Source organism: Miniopterus natalensis, chromosome 1 (assembly GCF_054644295.1).
Source record: "Miniopterus natalensis isolate mMinNat1 chromosome 1, mMinNat1.hap1, whole genome shotgun sequence".
Lineage (NCBI taxonomy): Eukaryota > Metazoa > Chordata > Mammalia > Chiroptera > Miniopteridae > Miniopterus > Miniopterus natalensis.
Genome location: NC_142081.1, coordinates 125,765,402 through 125,784,942, shown reverse-complemented (window position 1 = coordinate 125,784,942; position 19,541 = coordinate 125,765,402). Strand labels below are relative to the sequence as shown.

General features: G+C 38.7%; 1 protein-coding gene across 1 annotated transcript in view; it reads left to right on the top strand.

Annotated features, from left to right (window-relative positions):
* Nucleotides 1-19,541, top strand: part of APBB1IP (amyloid beta precursor protein binding family B member 1 interacting protein) — a 96,667-nt gene that overhangs the window by 27,607 nt on the left and 49,519 nt on the right. Inside the window, exons 2-4 of the mRNA XM_087825668.1 lie at nucleotides 13,299-13,370; nucleotides 14,932-15,019; nucleotides 16,358-16,650. Of these exons, the coding sequence (XP_087681794.1) occupies nucleotides 13,299-13,370; nucleotides 14,932-15,019; nucleotides 16,358-16,650 (453 nt within the window). The remainder of the gene's footprint in view (nucleotides 1-13,298; nucleotides 13,371-14,931; nucleotides 15,020-16,357; nucleotides 16,651-19,541) is intronic.

Here is a 19,541-nt window from a genome sequence, read left to right as displayed (position 1 = left end):
ATCCCTTCATGTTTGTATTACAAATAAATATGTCTTCTCTTCTTCAAGCTGAGAATCTAAAGATTCTAAATTAAGAATCTAAGATGTGCAGAGCCTGACAGGACTCCTGCTCAACAGTCCATTACCTAAGCCCATACAGAGTCTTATTCCCTAAAACCTTTGGAGTTTGCAATATAATTTTTAGGCTTATCAAAGAAAGTTATGAACTTTCTGAATTTCTTGTTTGTTTTAAAGGCTTATTTTTCCTTATTGTCTTAAGTATTGAACTCTTGAATTCCAATTAAAAGCATTTGCTAGGTAGGCATTTGGTACATAAAGGATAATTCTTCACGATGCATAAATCTGCCATATCATTTGCTTTTCACTTTGAAAATTACAGTCAGAGCTTTGGCAGTTTCTGATGCCATTAATTGTGTGTCCTGGTCTGTGAACGGCAGACTTCTTCAGACAATAATTTTGTATCCTTTTGAAAGCTTTTTAAATGATGATTTAACATCTAAATTTAAATTAAGCTGAACTGTGTATTCTACTACCAATACAGATAACTTAAATGACAATTACAGGAGTAGACACCTTTTGTGCTCTACTCAGTTTGTATGTCATAGCTGATTCCTGTTGCTGGTAGCCAAATTTCATGTTCTACTGGATGAATCATGATTTCAGAAGCATTAAAATGTAAAATACGATTTTTAATTGAAGAAATAAATCACCTTTGTTTTTCCTTTTGGTTTCAGGGGTTTTTTTATGTTCTGCAACAACCTGTAGATTTATTTTGCAATTAGAAACCATTCAAAACACACCACCAGTCCTAGAGTAGTAATTCAGCAGTTGTGTGGCTGCTGCCATGGTGGACTCGGCTCCTGGGAGGCTATGCTTTCTAAGCGAAGCCTAGAATCAGTGCTCTCTCAGTGGACATGACTGGCTCTCATGACACCAGTGATGGCCAAGATCATGACTCTTAATTCTTCAGAATGTTTAGTAGATATCCCCACTGCACTCTTGGAAGTTAAAAGGCCACTCGACACTATTATTCCCATGCTTGGATATTTGAGAATTTTAGCGATCAGAGAGGGAAACCTTCCTTGCACCAGAACACATTGAGCTTCACTGCCAAACCAAAATGAAGAGTGGAAGCCAAAGTGCTTTAGCCCCCTCTCTTCATCTTTTTCCACTTTCAACTTGGAGTTTGGAAAAAGAGAGGAGAAGACTAATATTTTTAAATCAGCAATCAAAATCTTACGATTACCAGGTAATTGCCATTCCAACCTGTTCGTTAAGCAAGACGTCTAGACCCAGGCATATGCCTTCCTCTCCTTTTCCACTTCGACAAGGGGTGGATCTCAGGGTCATGGCCAAATATGGATCTTCCCTGGTTTTTGTGAAAATCAGATGAGATAACATCTCAGCAGTGCGCAGGGTGTATGTGTTTTGCAATGTCTTTGCCTGCCTTTACTTTTCATTCTCTCTTCTTCCTCTTTCGTTTTTGTTTTGTTTTGCTGTGCTTTGCTTTTTTAAACTGAAGTCTACCTCCTGACTTAAAGATCCGTTCTTTTTTCCTCAGCTTTGTATTTTGAAGTTTCAAAACTTCAACAAGTCAGAATAGGGCAATGGACACCCGTATTGTCTTCACCTAGATTCACTAATAGTTTACATTTATCACATTTGCTCTATATTCACCACATATCTGTTAAGAACAGACACTCTCTTGTACAACCACAATACAGTTATCACCCTCAGGAAACTTAATTAATCTAACACATTTTCCTGATACATAGTCTATAGTCAAATAGTCCAGATTATCCAAAAACTGTTTTTTTTTAATATTTGAAGAGTCCAGACCAGTTATTTTGTTCATTTCCCTCATTTTGGATTTGTCTTATCGATTCCTCTTGACTAGCTAGACTCAGGCTTAAAGATTCTGGCAGTGGAGTTATAGAGAAGCCATGTGCTCAGTTCATCACATCAGGGGCGCGTGATATCAGAATGGCTCATCAGTGATGATTCTAAGTGTGATCATTTGGTTAAAGTGTCTCCACCAGCTTTTTCCATTTAAAATATTCCCTTCGAAAGTGTTAAATAATATGTTTCTCTGTGTCACATACTCTTTCACTCCTGAGTTCTGTTTAGCATTTTGGGTCATACTCAACCATCTCACCTCTCACTTACCCTGGAGCTTGACTTAGCAGAGTCAGGGGGCGGGGGGGTGATGACACTTTTAGTGAATATCATTCCTCAACTCTCTTTCACCCATTGGTGTCAACACCCATTATTTATTCTTGCCACCTGTGGGTGGTTGTAGAAGCATTTCTTTATTTTTTTAATCTGTCTCCTCCTCTCTTCATTTCTCCTCCATTGCTCTGCCGTAAGGCATTCATTTATTCAAAATACAAAAGTGTTCAAATACTTTTAGAGGTCTTCCATGACCAAGGCATGCACCATGCTCAGCACTAGGAATACAAAGGTGTCCCCTGCCCTCGTAAGCTTAGGTGAATATATTGCTTTTTATTTATCCATTCACTCAGTTTCTATCATGTATCTACATTACTTTCTGGGAATTCAGCAGTAAACAGAACAGTCAAAACCCTGTCTCATGGGGCTTACATTCTAGTTGGTGAGCAAGGAGAGAATATAAATAGGGAAAATTGGGGTGTGGGAAAGAGCTGATTTTGAAATCGGTTAGGGAAGGCCTCAGTAATGAGGGAACATTTAAGCAAAGACCTGAAGGCAGTAAGAGAGAACCCATTTGGAGAAGTGGGAAACAGGTGTTCCAAACAAAGAGAAAAGCATGTGCAAATGCATGTTTACCAAGGAACAGCTGGGAAGCCCGTGTGAGCAAAGTTAAAGGAGATAAAATCGGAGAGGCAGAGGCAGGGCCGTGCCAAGTAGCAGTTGACTATGCGATGTAAGAGAGGTTTGGGTTAGAGATACACTTTGGGAGTTGGCAGCATATATATGGTATTTAAAGCTTTATGTCACCTAGGGGGTGAGTGTAGATGGAGCCTAGGAGGAAAACTATGGGATCAAGGAGATGAGAGGAACCACCAGTGGCAGCTGCAAGGAGAGGCCACTAAGGTAGACAGGGATGGAGCCAGATCCCTGGGACCTAAATCTTATACAGTTTGGGGAGACTGCCATTGTAATTATGAATAAAAAATTAAGAACTTAAGTAAATATTTATTTAGAGAAACAAAATCACAACAAATTACTAACTCTTTAAAATGCATACTACAAGCCCTAGCCAGTTTGGCTCAGTGGTTAGAGGGCCAGCCTGGGTACTGAAGGGTCTCAGGTTTGATTCCGCTCAAGGGCATGTACCTCGGTTGCAGGCTAGATCCCCACCCCTGTTGGGGCGGGTGTGGGAGGCAACCAATCGATGTGTCTCTCTCACATCGATGTTTCTCTCTCTCTCTCTCCCACTCTCTCTGAAAAGCAAATGGAAAAATATCTTTGGGTGAGGATTAAAAAAAAAAAAAGAAAACACATACTACAAACATCACAAAATCCAAAAAGTAGCATATTTTTATTAGTACTAATGAACTGCCTGATATGTTTTTTCCCCATGTTTTTGGTTGCATATTCTTTGATCAACTCTCCATTTGAGGATAACTATGAACTACAGTTTTCTATAGAGGAAGTAGAAAATTTAGTCTTTCCTCCAGCATGGTTGCTCAAAATTAATTTTATTATTGATAGTTTAGAAAAAGTATGTTTCAATCTTACAGCTCTCTATGGTAAGGCCTCATCTGTGACTTCCTCTGTGGTTTCTCACTGTAGTGGTGCTTCTTGCCCAGAAGCAGACCCCAGAGAACTTAAGTATTTGCTCTCTCTAGATATGGCATGACACCCTATAGCTCCCCATGGCCCAAAAAGTAGCTGGTCCAGCTCAGCCAGGACCACACAGCCTTCAGTTTCTGCCCACTCCCAACTGCTAGGCTGGTCCTGAGGGTGATGTAAGGTGGCCAGAATGAATCCTGGGTCAAAGTGACCCCATGCAAGGAACAGAACACAACAGCATCTCCTTCAGACCTTCTCCCTGGAATAAACGATGGGATCCACAGTCCTTGAGATCTACCATGGATCTAGCTCTTGCTGGAGTCCAGCTGAAGTGGCAGTAGTGCTGGCAGCCCACTGGCCTCACTCCAATCCCTGGGACCCCTACCAGGATAATCTCCCAGCAGGAGAACAGTGTTCCATGCCATTGCAGGGTGTCAGAAGAGAAATGCAGTCTTAGAAGAGGCCTGCTAGTGAGGAGCCCTGAAGCTTCAAGGTTAATTGGCCTCTGTTAGGAGGAGAAGGGGGAAAAAAGGCTTTCATGGAAGCCGAGTGAACAAAGATTTCCAACAGAGAGTGATCCATGAATGGTGTTAAGTTCTTTTTAAGATGCTAAGAATCAACCATTGGATTAGCAACATGAAGGTCATTGGTAATCTTGACACACTTTGGTGACATGGAGGGAACAAAAGTCCAAAGGGGTACATGTCTTAGTCAATTTGGGCTGCTAATATGAAAATACCATAAATTGAGTGGCAGAAACAACAATTATTTCTCACGGTTCTGGAATCTGTGAAGTCCAAGGCATGGGCAGGTCCTGTGTCTGGTGAAGACCTGCTCCCTGGTTTGTGGGCTGTCTTCTTGTATGCTCACATGGTGGGGAGGGAGAGAGAAGAAGCATGCTCTCTCATGCTCTTCTAATGAAGGTTCCACCCCCATGACCTAATTAGCTCTCAAAGGCTCCATCTGCAAATACTATCACCTTGGGGATTGAGGCATCAATATATGAATTTGGGGTGGGAGGGGACCCGAACATTCAGCCATAGCAGGGCAAATTCGAGAGAAAATAGAGATGAGTAAAACAGTGAATGCAGATAACTATTCACAGGAGTTTGTGTATGAAAATTAATGTCCGAAGTTTTATTTGCAAATGAATGAATAATGTTTTTCTATTTTCATGTCTTCACAAACCCTAAATTACGTTGTCACTTTAGTTTCATGTCACAGTAGATCCGAAATACAAAAGCAGTTCCTCAATTCTTATTTAGATGTTCAAAACAGAATGAAAAGGGAACTTAAAATCTCATCTTTCAGACCATGTATATCCAAATGAAACTAGTGTACAGCTTGTCTCCCAGAGATATAGAAAAGCCATCTGGACAGATGGAAGTGAGAATATCGTGTTCATATGAGCTGACCTTTGTTTCCCTGTGTCACATACTGTTTACTTCTGAGTCCTGTTGGACATTTTGGGGTCTTTTACAGCCATATCACTTTTCATCTGCCCTAGAGCTTGACTCAGCAGAGTATGTTACTCTGCCCCAGTCCACCCTGCATTCACTCAAAAGCAAAGCAGTTAAGAAGTTAAGCTAATTTAAAAATCAAATCATACTTTAAAAAATATGGTAGCCCATCCCATGTTGTGTGTATGTGTATGTGTGTCAGTTTCTACACTGTGACAAATTCTAAGGCTTTTCAAAGCACCCTCTTAATGGTTTTAAAATTATTGACATTATGTCATTTTATGATTAACTTTTTATTTTAAAATGTTTTTCCTCTAACTTTGACCATCGCAATATTGCTTAACAAAGAACCCTATTGTTTTGGCCATTCCTTTTGCAGTGTCCACACCAGTTTCCCTTGTGATTGATTGTTGTGTTGGTCTGAATTATTCATATGACCATAGTTGTTATCCTATTAACTTAATAACTGTTTGTTAGTCAGTCTATTTCTTAAAATTTTCACTGGTCTCAGATGTACTGAACCAAGAGATTTCTTCATCTTACTTTTTCTTGAGTAGTATTTGATATTATGTGTAACTTCAGAGATGCTTCTGTTTCCTGTTTCATGTTGCACTGAAGCTTTAGCCTCTCCCCTTCCCCCAACCTTTAACCATGTGCTGTGAACCACTTCCTCTTGATAAGTGCCTTCATTGCATTTTAAAAAATAAAATAAAAACACTGAGGGAATCAGGTAAAATCCAATATTGTCAAATTATTTTCCAGCCATACCGTACTCTAGCTCTCAAGCTACTTCAGTTTCCACAAGTATTTGTGATCGTCTGGATGCTGCACAACATATTTCATACTGTGTGTGATCCCTAGCATCAACAGATTTTTTAAAATTTTCTCTTCTTTTGTATCTGTAGTTGTAATGTGTGGGCTGACTTTTTCCTCGAAAAGCATAGGTTTTAAAAAGTTTTTAAATAATAAAAATACCAAAGCAAATTGATACTGACAGAGCCTCATATTTTTCAACCTTTTTTCTCATCTAGTTATATTGGAGCTCAGTTAATCTAGCTATAGACTCAAAACACTGTTCACCTGGACTAAGAAATACATGATACGATGGAGGGTAAAATAATTAACAGTCTCAGTGCAAGGATGCAAACATTTTTATTTCAGCAGCTTTAAAACGGGAAGGGGTGTGGTATGTAGGTAAAGTCAGATAGTTCATCCTTAGCACATTTATGAAGAGAAATGCAGTTGTGGAAAACCCGCAGAGAACAATCTCCCAGAGGTTTGTTTAGGCCTAGCACAGTATCTGGGATCAATAAATATTTGTTGACTGACTTAAATTGTGTAACTTCAGGCAAGTTACTTAATCTGGGTGCCTTAGTTTCCTCTTCTGTAAGATGGAAATGGAAGTGTCCTACCTAAAGTGGCTGTGAGGATGGATTTAATCAGCAGTACACGTAAAGCACAAGGACAGGGCCTGGCACAGAGTGAGAACACCTGAGAGTTACTAGTTATTGTATCACCAGACCGAGAGAATGAAGAGAGCTTTCTCCCTCTCCCCCCCCCACTCTCTCTGTCTTTCCTTCTCCCACTCTCTCCCTCTCTCCCAACCCCCACTCTCTCTTTCCCCCCACAGCCATGCTCAGGAGCAACAGAGAGGATTGTTTTCTCCTTGGTAGATCGGTAGCAACTGTCCTGCTAGAATTTTGAAGATCAATTCTAACATGTCTGAACTTAACTGACTGATCACTTTATTGATCAGAAAGTCATTTTTATATATCCCTTGTTGTTTCCTTTAAATTTTTTACTAACAAGTATTCTAGTTTTTCATTTAATTCCTACTGCTCTAAAATTTTTATTCCGTAATTGGTATCAGTATCCAAATTCAAGTAAAGATTATGCATAACTAAGAGCACAGCTGAAAAGATGAGCCTTGAACCATTCAAATTAGACCACCCATGAGTTCATAATATCCTAATTGGATGCTACAAAAAGCAGACTTTTGACAATAAACTCCTTATAAAAACTGAAATAACTGGAGACTGTATTGCATTGATGGTGGCCGCCACTGATTGTATCATTCCTGTAAAGCCAAGAATTGATAATCACAAGAAAAACATTTTAACCTTTTGATTTTAGGAAGAAGTTGTTAGGCCCACTTTATAAAATCTTTATGAAAAGTAGTCTTTTTAATTGTTTTTTTGTTTTGTGAAAAATTCTTATGAGTGTTATTACCTATTTTATTTAATATACAAACTTGTATGTTTTTATGAATAAATCTTTTAGTTTTAAATGCTTTAAATTAACCCTTAATCTAATACTATTATGCTCAAAATTCAGTTCATAGCAAGGAAGTATATCATATATAAGAGAGCAGTATTTGAGCATGTTCATCTGTGTGTTCATTTTTGTTCTTACAAAATTTAAATATAAACACATGACTCAATAAATGGTACTGGGAAAATTGGACAGATACTTGCAAAAAATGAAAATAGACTGCATTCTTACACCATACACAAAAATAAACACAAAATGGATTAAAGACTTAAATGTAAAACTGGAAACCATAAAAAATCCTAGAAGAAAACATAGGCAGTAAAATCTCAGATATTTCTAGTACACTGCTGGTGGGAATGCAGACTGGTGCAGCCACTGTGGAAAACATTATGCAGTTTTCTCAAAAAATTAAAAATGGAACTGCCTAATGACCCAGCGATTCCACTTCTGGGAATGTATCTGAAGAAACCCGAAACACTGATTTGGAAGAATACATGCACCCCTGTGTTCATTGCAGTGTTATTTACAATAGCAAAGATTTGGAAGCAGCCTGAGTGCCCATCAGTAGATGAGTGGATAAAAAAGCAGTGATACATTTACACAATGGAATACTATGCAACTGTAAAAAGAAAAGAAAAAGGAAGAAAGGAAATCTTATAATTCAGCTGTTCTAAAGTGAGGTATAAATCTATGTTTATGGGGTTGAAATTAATTAGATATATTATGTGAATAAAGGAATAATTAAGGTAGAAGACATACTTGCTTTTATGTAATAAATAATGGTTAATTAACCTACTACTTGAAATATTAACTGGCTTTAGATTGAATTACCTAAGAAGGAAAGTCATTGATAGTGTCACTCAAGCTGGGTAGCTATTAGATTTTGCTCAAAAAATTTTGGGTTTCAAAACTGATACAAGCTTATATGGATGTGAGCTCCAAGGAAACCTTTCTGTTTACCAACAAAATTTATCTGTGTAAATGTCAGTATTAACTCACTTGGAAAGCACTGCAAAAAAAGAACTATTGCTGTAGTGGGTGTGGTTCCACAAACCTAGAGCTGTGACAACGGCTTAGAGACAGACTTTTTGTTTAATTGCCCCGATACCTATAGGAAACATGGACTTTGGCGACTTATAAGGACGGTCCGTCCCTGCAACGCAGTGAGTGTCCTGCCCCTGAGTGCAGTGCAACGCTCCATGTCCAGGGCGCAGAAGGTAGAACCGCTAGAGAGCTTCCTATGCAGCCTGAGACCTGCGCTCTAGCCCACTTTTCCTGTTAGTTTGGAAGGTTACTTAGGCTTTCAACAAAGCATTTTTCAATGCAAAGATGAACCAGATCTATCCTTACTCAATAACAGCTCCCAATCTGAGAAGAAATTCTAACATGATAACAAAAGCAACATGATTTAGTATGGTAAGTGCTATTACTGGTGTTACACCAAGGACTGCATGCTATTTTGTTTAAATGTCACAACAATCCTATGAATTATATACTAGTCTCCTCATGTTACAGACAGAGAAACAAGCCCAGGGAAATTAAATGCGTTATCAAGGTTGAGTTTGGGACCAGAATTTACTGATATGGTTCCCAGATGCAATGGCTGGCAAATATCTCTACTGATTATGAAGACACCATTGAAGTATTGACACAAAAGCTGGATTTTGAATGATAATAGGATTTTATGAAGGAGAAGTGGACAGAAGAGGATATTATTTAAAGGAAATAGCATAAGACAAAGAAATGTTTAAAGCCTGTTCAGACAATGTCAAGGGCCCTGAATGGCAAGAGTCGAAAAGTAGGTTGGGGAGATTATGAAGGCCTCGAAAGGCATCTTAAGACCTGAACTGCCTCCACTTCATCTTGATCAACCTTGAAGGTTTTCAGACAGGAGGGTGACACATGCAAATTCCTATTTCAAATTGCCAGTGTTGGTGGTGAGGCTTGATGGGGGATCTGGGAGACTGGAGGCTGATGAGCTGATGAGGGTCTGACCTATGGCTTCACAGTGGGGATATAAAGGAGAGCACTTCCCAGGAAAAACCAGCAGCATTTTTGACTGATTCGATGGAAAAATGGGAGGAGTCAAGGATTACACCAAGGTTTCTAGATTGGACTAATAAGTGGATGACAACCACTAGCTAAAATAGGGCATGTGGGAGGAGAATGCACCAGAGGGAGAAAATAATGAAAATGCCTGTTACATGGTGAATGGGCTCATTTTAGGCAACTACCCTGACAGATAAAATAAGGCCTGTCCTAAAATTACTAATCCAAGGAGCAATGACTCCTGCATCCAAACTGAATTAAGCATATGAGGTTAATTTTGCCATAGATGTAAATAAATATATACTGTACTTAAGATAGATTTCCCCCCAGCTGTATTGAGATATAATTGATATATAACACTGTGTAAGTTTAAGGTGTACAACATAATGCGGCGACTATATATCGTGAAATGATTACCACAATACGTTCAGCTCACACACGCATTATCTCACACAGTTACCATATTTTGCTGTGGATAGATTTTTAAAATATGTATATATGAATTTTATATATGAAATGTATACATGTGGGGAAGAGAAACTATTGGAGGATGAAAACTAAGGCTTAGCAATCTGAGCCTTAGGGAAATATTGAGCATTGGGGAAAATTTCCTTGGACATTCAGGAAATCTAAGAAAGGAATCCAGCCTCTCTCCTATCCCCTCCCTACCCCACCCTAACCCTCCAAAAAAACAACAACAATGAAATCTATCTGATAAAGTAATATTCTAGTTTTCTTTTATTCAACTGTTGATGTTCTTCCCCAGACAGAAAAGGAACTCAGAAATGACATACTCACAAAAAGATGTGAATTCCACCCAACATGCTGTGCACAGCGCTTGTTTTGCAATCCGTTACTTCACCAAGGCTGCCCCACCCTGCTATTAACCCAAATAACACTTGCAGCTCTAGAGCCTGGGTGTTTCCCTCCCTCTCCCGCTCCCTCCCTCTCTTAGCTTGATTTTGACCATTGGAAAATACCACACATACAAACAGGCACATCCCCTTTTCTCACACTTGTGTGTGTGTGTGCCTTGTATATATTTGTGTGACTCGTATATATTTCTGTCCATTCCAGAAATAAGGTTTTCCTGTGGGGCGGGATGGATAAGTATGCAAAATGATTATATTTATAGATTAATACAAATTCATGATTTATGTTCATAATAGCTCTCAACTCAAATTAATGTCTTCTTATGTTCACCAAGGATGTGACACTTCTAAACTGTGGTTCCTTCAGTAGCAGATTTACTTACAACTAGATAGATTTACAGCACATTTTTGAGCTGACTGCTCTTAATAATTCCATATCAACAGACTCTGGGGGAAAGGAATGAAAGGGCAGGGGGAAAGATTTTCCCCAGATTAACCTAGGAAGAGTGTCAGCAGAAGTCACGAGAATGCTGGTTTCAGTTATTTCCATGTTAAGTGTAAGATTCGCTGTGGCGTGTCCTTGAGCTGCTGTGAATGGATGGTGGGCACAGGCTGGAAACCAAGGTCTTTGGGCTCAATGGGTTTTTCTGACTCACGGGTACCATGTTCCTTTTCAAGACTATTCTTCCTCACTTCAGTGCTTTTCCAAATTTAATGATTTAAGAGAAAGCATCAATAGCAGGATTCTTATTAGCATTGTCTTCAGTTACTGTGAGTACACTGTAATGCTGGCTGGCAGTTTTTTGAGTTCAGAAGATAAATCTGTTTTTCCACTTTGAATGGGTTACTTTTCTCTTATGAAAAATGTGAAATATGTTAACACTAATGCTGTCAACTTTTCCTGTTAAAAATAATTCATCTGAAAGATTCTTCTATTTTGTCACATTATTGTAGTACATAATATTCTAATGAAAGTAAATGGGCAGTTCTGAAATTTTATCATTTATTCTGTTCATTTCCTCTTATTAAAACAATGAACGAATCGTCCATTATAAGATTTTAAACACCAAATTAACTTTTTGCAGAGACAGTTTGTGAAGCCATGGGTACTTTATTGACTGAAAACCTTTCTTTCCTCCATTTTGTAGGTAATTTGAAGAAGGGAGGGTGTGAGTCAGATACTTTGTAAGCAACTGGGAGGGGGTAAAACCACATGCCAGTGGGTCCAGCTTTGACTCCCCTCCTGACCTGCAGCTCTCTTTCCTTCTGACTGCAGTCAACTCTAAGGCCAACAGCCCACATAAAATAGGATGGGCATCTCCCCTGTTTCTTCCCTGGTGCTCTGCCTGAGCCCTCCCTGGCCTCTTAGATCTGCACACACGGACTCACACCGGGCGGTGTGTGCCTTGTCTGTCACTTTCGTACCTGTGCTCGCCTTGGGTGATATGACCCTGAGCGTTCGCTGGATGGCCCCCTTGGATCCCTCCCTGCCCCGTGTGTGTGCACACCTGATTCTCTCATGTGCCTGCTCCTTCGGAATGTGCTTGTCCCATGGTATCGAGACCGCGCGGGTTTTAACTGAAGTCCCTGTCCTGGCCCTTTCCTGGCCAGCCCAGTTTTGTAGCTACCCATGCTCCTGCAAGATACCTCCTCCACTGGAGGCCAGATAGGGTGTTCCGGAAAATTAATAATCATCACAGAGATGATAGTAGTATGGTTATGGTAAAAAAATCTTTTAGAGTTACATAGTGAAATATTTATGGAAAAATAATATTTGCTTCGAAACAATTATTGGGAGAAAATATAGATAAGATATTTAAAATTAAAAGATCAGTCACAACGTGATCATTGTTAAAGCTGGACATTGAGTACATGAAAATCATATTGTTTTCTCTACTTTTGTATATGTTTAAGTTAACATATAATGGTTAAAACACAAACACACCCATACACACATAAATATTACTTGGCTTAAACAATACATGCTGATCCTCTACTCTAACCAGACTTCTTAGCTTGGACTATAATTAGCATTAATCTTCTAATGTTTTAGAGCACTTAGGACCCTTATAAATTATCTCCAGCAAACTTATCTTACAAGAGAAGTAGATAATTCCCTCTGCCAAACAGCATACTACTAATTAGCAGCTGAAAGAAGCCTCGTAATCATGTCTCTTAATTTCCTAATTCAGCCCTGCCCAAATGTTAGGAAGAGGGTTGCCACCCCACTGTACAGAAACACTTTTCCTCTCTTGGGCAATTGCTTCATTTGTCTTAGGCAAAGAAAGGTTCTGATGTAAGATACTACATGATTTATTTCCTCCTCTTATCGCTTGATTGTGACCATTTTAGTGTTTATCATCCCAATACTTCCAAGTAAATATACTAATGCTGCTGTTTCAGAGAGCCTTTGTAAAGCAGGAATCATTTGGTAAAGATGCTTACCCACTCCTGACACATTTCTGTAAATTTTTAAGTGGAGGGGAAGTTCTGCATCTCTTTCCTTCATAACCACCTGTGGCCTGAGGCTTTCTCAACTCTTCTCAGAAGGGTGTTCTGTGGTGAGGTGAATTCCTGAACAATGTCCACTTTGTCTCCTTGGCCCCAAAGAGACTTGTTTAGTCTGGAGAAACAAAGTCTGGTTGTATCTTTGAGGCAGTTTCCCAGGGTTTGGTTGGATCTTGGACCGAGCAGATTGGAAAGGGAACAGTCATAGAATTTCAGACTGAAATGAGTCTTCCTCTCCACATGGCCATCTCTTCTCAACTTACCCATGGATAGAGCACTTGGAGGGGAGAAAAAAGGATGGGACAATTATCCAGAGATCAGGCTTTTATTAGACTGTTTATATCTGGGTTTCTTTCTTTTTCAGATGGAGGAGTCAAATGATGATATAGACCAAATGTTCAGCAATTTGCTGGGAGAGATGGATCTTTTGACCCAGGTAAATCCCCCATTTTACTATCAAATTAGAGGAAATGGAGTTACAGAATTTGATTTTAATATGAAAAGAGAGGTACCTTTAAAAAAAACAGCTGTCAGGCTGGGTGTGGCTCAGCGGTTGAGCATCGATCTAGGATCCAGGAGATCGCAGTTCGATTCCTGGTCAGAGCACATGCCCGGGTTGCGGGCTTGATCCCTAGTAGGGGACATGCAAGAGGCAGCCGATAATGACTCTCTCATCGTTGATGTTTCTGTTTCTCTCTCTCTCCCTCCCTTCCTCTCTCTGAAATCAATAAAGATTTTTTTTTTTTTAAATAAAATAAAACAACTGGAGATTGATGATATTATATATTGCTGATGTAACTGTGACCAATGGTGGAGAAAAAAAATAAAGCTTTTTGCCTAATTATGCCTGAGTTCAGTTGTTTGAAGACATCGGTCACACATTCATTCTGTCATGGCAATTCCCATGCTCATCGTGGTCAAACATTTAGCCAATAGAGGGATTTTCCCCAAGTGAATCCCTCCCACAACCACTACCACTAAACAGTCTCCCCTGCACTTACTTTTATAGAAAGACTAGGTTAGAAAATTATATAATCTCTAGTGTCTATATTTATATATATATTTTAATATTTTTTTAATTGATTTCCAAGAGAGAGGAAGGCAGAGAGAGAGAGATAAACATCAATGATGACAGAGAGTCACTGATCGGCTGCCTCCTGCATGCCCCCTGCTGGGGATCGAGCCCAAAATCCAGGCATGTGCCCTGACTGGGAATCGAACCTCAATCTCCTGGATCCTAGGTCGATGCTCACCCACTGAGCCATACCGGCTGGGCCTTTGGTAAATTTGACCAATTTTGGAGGCAAAATGCTACACTTTAAAGGACTAAAGGGAGTTACTGTGGCCTCTTTACACTGTAAGAACTTTGTCCCCTCAAAGTAGCATGAAAGCCACTCAGCCATAGGCCCCAGGTCTAAGAAAGACCAGATGAACTCAGAGTAAGTCACTGCTGACTGGAGCCCAGGGGCTGCTGACCCGAGAACCACTGACCCAGGTTACGGAGTCACGTGAGCTAGTGTGCCCTGCAGTGTTCTCATAGATTCAGAGCATGGTTGGCTCATCGCTTCTTGCATAAAATATTGAAATAAAAACAACCCAATATTCCTAAATAAGGTAGGGATCTTAAACTTTTCTACAAAATGAATGAAGAATAGTGTATGTTTTTAAAGAATACTGAATAGTGTATATGTCACAAATGCATCATTACAGGAAATATTTTCTGTTGTTTGTAAAAATTAACTTTCTCATTGTCATCATTCTCAGTTGACCTGTTTTGTTTCAAGATGTACTTTCTAGAATAATTTTTAAGTTGTAATCTAATGCGGGAGTGGGGGGAAATCACATAAAACATTCTCAAATAGGGATACCATTTTTAAAGAACATATTTAGAGAGAAAATGTGTTAACAATAAGTCACTTTTGACTTAATGACTAAATGTGCTGCAGAAATGTTAGCGTCACCATTAACTTTCTGGGGGCGGGGATCTGTTTCCACAGAGTTTAGGAGTCGACACGCTTCCTCCGTCAGACCCTAAACCTCCCAGGGCTGAATTTAACTACAGTGTGGGTTTTAAGGATTTAAATGGTAAGCATAATAATTTCTTTTCTTAAGTAATTTGAAGTAATAATGACTGAAATATGTGTGGAACTATAATTTGAAAACAAAATTTAAGGAACCTTGACATCATGGTAAGTACAATTTTTATAATTCTGGATTTCAGATTGCATTTTGTGTGTGTCTGGATTGAGTTGAAGGGGCAAGAAGATATTTTTGTCAGCAATGAAAGGGAACACGATCCTGCATTTGAGTAAAGTCTCAAAACTATCTTGTTTTTTGTAAGAAGTAAAGGGAATTTTTTTAATCTAGAAGTTTTTAGAGTAATATGGTACAGTAGGTATAAAAATATTAATAAGTAAATGTTTCTTCAAAGATAATGTTGAACTGTTTGTTGAATAATGATTGATAATATATGAATGGATGCTTCCAAATACAATATATTTTAATTTCTATATATACTTAACATATAATATGATACATTTGCTCTATTTGACATTTTTTATTCTCCCTGAGATGTCACATTATTTTATTAACAAAAATCTCTCTTCTTGTTTAGTGCAGAGACAATCTTTAGCCCATGTGCCATTCAGATTACAATGAATTTTAAAGTAATCGCTTCCAAATGAATGAGAATTCATGGCAACTCTTGAAACAGATTTTCCAAAGACTGGCAGTGTCTACCAAAAGACTGAAAAGCAAAATAACAAAGAAATCCAGTTACGGAAATCCTGAGTTCCAAGTTTTATTTCTGACACTCACTGGGTTTCTTTGTTTCTGTTCTTTTCAGTAATTTTTTGCTAAATGTGTAGATGCCAATACCTGTATCTTGATAAACTGCAATACACCTCTTCCAATTTTCTCTTTTCCCATCCTCTTTTCTATTATTTGCCATATAAATTTATTATTCCTGTCTGCCATTTCCATCATAACACTGAATGAAAGAAGAAGGTAAACTATGAATCACTTTTGCATGGGTAACATTCATGAAGTTGAAAAAAAGCAATACACTTTTATAAAATTATGACAGCACATACTAGCATATAGATAGCATATACTTGCACGTATGAACAATGAAGATTTGCCTCTCCACACATATATATCTTTTCTGGGTTTTTTTTATATAAGGATATTTAAGTTCTATTCTGTCCGCAGATTTCAGTTCTACAATACAGTGTTATCAATTATGGTCACCATTAGATCCTCAAGCCTCATTCCTCTTATAACTGAGAGTTTGTTCCCTGTTGCCCCACACCCACCCTCAGCCCCTCGGGGCCAGTGCTCAAATATTATTCTGAAAATGGCCTCGATTCAGTTTTTCCAGGTACAAATCTTTGTTTTGATTATTAATGTGATTTTCCCTATCAGAATCCTTAAATGCACTGGAAGACCAAGATTTAGATGCGCTCATGGCGGATCTGATAGCAGATATAAGTGAAGCTGAACAGAGGACAATCCAGGCACAGAAGGAGTCTTCTCAGAGTCAGCATCACCCTGCGCCTCCGGAAGCATCACATTTCAGTGGCGCAGCCTCTCCTGATTATGGAGCAAATGTCGCTGTAACTAGTGTGAGCCACTATGAGGATGATTTACCACCTCCACCAGCGGATCCCATGTTAGACCTTCCTCTGCCCCCGCCACCTCCTGCGCCTCTCTCTCGGGTAAGTGCGTGGGGCCAGAGATGGCAGGGGCTCTGCTACCCATCATTTTGATTTTCTTCAGTGAGAGTTACATTCATAATTTTGTACCCTGAAAGTTCTGAGATACTAAGAAACAAGATTACTGACTATGTTCAATGCAAAGGCAGAGTCCTCTAAAAATAAGATGCATAGAGTGTATAAAGAACATGTTAAGACCATAATCAGGCATTATTATAGTTTGGAAAAATCTATATTTATATGCAGCGCTTCTTGATAATAGTTAACTTTGGGGGTAATTTTTTGTTAACTTGGTGTGAACTGGGGAACTGATTTCTACTTTTCTGTGTCCCTGGTGCTAGCCCAGCACATGAAGATTTGAAAGCATTCCTTACATATTTCTGAATTGAACTAAGTGGAATTTTGCTGAATTGGGGCAAAGATATATCTAAGAGTCACTTGTAATGTAGTTAGGGAAGGGTGTTGTGGGGCAGGCAGGCAATGAGTGTTTGATATTAGTACATTTGTGAATACTGGGAAAACAGCTAGAAACTTGATGTGGTCACTATTTGGGACATTAACTAATAACGTGTCTCTCATAAAAGTGAAAAAAGAACTTTTAAGATTTTTTTCTTAGAGTAAATCACATTAAAATATTTTAGAGCAAGAATATGGCTCCATTTCTTGTGGCTTCCACATTTGTTGAACAGTGTGATGATGGTTGGTGTTCATAAATATGACTCTAGTCACCCTGAAAGCTTCTGCAATGCCTTTTGAATGAACAAATATTAAATAGAAATCAAATATTAAATCATAATCATTGCTATATTGTGTACTTATTGTAGAAAAAATGTTTAAAAGTTGATGATCCACATAAAGCAGAGGCTCTTTTTTTCATTTTGATTGAGCTGTAACTGACATAATAGTCTGTAAGTTACAGGTGTACACATGATGATTTGATACACAGGTTGTGAAATGGTTTCCACAATACGGTTAGTTAATCCCTCCATCCTTCCACATAGTTACCTTTTTTGTGTATGTGTAGTAAGAACATTTAGAACTACTGCCTTAACAACTTTCAAGTACATAATACAGTATTTTTTACTATAGTTCACCATGCTGTACATTAGATCCCCCAACTAATTTACCTTATAACTGGAAGTTTGTACCCTTTCTCCAACATCTCCCTATTTCCTTCATCCCCCATGCCCTAGCAACCACCACTCTACTCTCTGTTTCTGCGAGTTCAGCATTTTTAGATTCCACATATAAGTGAGATCATTCAGTATTTGTCTTTCTCTGTCTGACTTCTCTCACTTAACATAATGCCTTCAAGGTTCACTCATATTGTCATAAATGGCAGGATTTTCTTCTTTCTTGTGGCTGAATAATATTGTATTTTATATGTGTGTGTGTATATATGTATATACTTTTTTAATAAACATATACATGTTTTCTTTATCTGTTCTTCCATCAATGAACACTTAAGCTGTTTCCGCGTCTTGGCTATTGTTAATAATGCTGCAATGAACATGGAAGCGCAGATCTTTTCAAAACAGTGACTTTATTTCCTTTGGATAACTACCCAGAAGCGAAAATGCTGCATCATATGATAGATCTATTTTTAATTTTTTGAGGAACTTCCATACTGTTTTCCATAGTGGCTGCACTAATTTACACTCCCACCAACAGTGCACAAGGGTCCCCTTTTTCTCTACATCTTCGCCAACACTTGTTATCTCTAGTCTTTTTTGTAATAGCCATTCTACCAAGCAGAGGCTCTTAATATAGGGCTCATGAAGATGTCAAGGAGGCCATGATTCCTGAAAGTATGTGCAAAGTTTAATGCACCTGTGAAGTTTTATGGGTTTCATCTCTTTCCACATATTCCTTAAAGGGTTTGTGGCTCAAAAAAAAAAATTAAGGACCACTGGTATGAAAAGGTATATCTATTTTCAAGTAATTAGAACATAACAGGACAGCTCATTTCCTCATCAGTATAATATAGGTAGGAGAGCCTTAATAATCCTGCTCTCAGAATATTAACTTGCAAAAATCAAAAGGTTTGGGGCTCATAAAATATTTAATTCTGTTTTCTGCCTGCTCATGTGTGTTTGTCAGTGTTCTTTTGGTGAATTGTAAGTTTAAGTTTGAGCCTAAGTCTTAACTTTGGGGAAATTAAGGACACTTTTGGGAATCTAATGAAAACTAGGGATCCCAGAAAAGTGCATATTGATCCAAAAGTATGCATATAATTTCAACTTTGAAAACCAAAACTCTATGCCTATTTTTTAAAATCCTCACCCAAGGATATGTTTTTATTGATTTGAGAGACAGAGGAAGGGGCTGATGGAGGAAGAAGGAAACAGATCGGTTGCCTCCCGTACACACCCTCACCAGAGATCAAACCCACAACCTAGGTATATGCCCTGACCAGGAATCAAACCCGAAATCTCTTGGCGTGCGGGATGACGCTCCAACCGACTGAGCCACCCAGCTGGGGCTGAAACTCTATACTTATTAAATGATAGTTCCCTACTCCCCCTTCCCTGAAGCCCCTGGCGACTACTATTCTCCTTTCTATCTCTATGAACTTAACTACTCTAAGTACCTCATATGAAAAGAATTCTGGAGACAGATGGTGGTGATCATTGTACAGCAATGTGAATTTATGCAATGCCACTGAAACTGTACACTTAAAATGGTTAAAAAAAAAAGCATATAATTTCTGGAAGTGGGCAAAAGTGCTTAAATTCCTTGAGCTCTACCCATAGACGCCTCAGGTTGGACCCCAGTTTTGAGCCAAGCAAAGGTTTTTGTGGACCAAATATGTGAAGTTCTGTTAGCGCCATCATTTCATCTTTTAAGTTACTATTCTTTAATATAAAGGGTGACTGCCTTCTGTATTTTGGGGC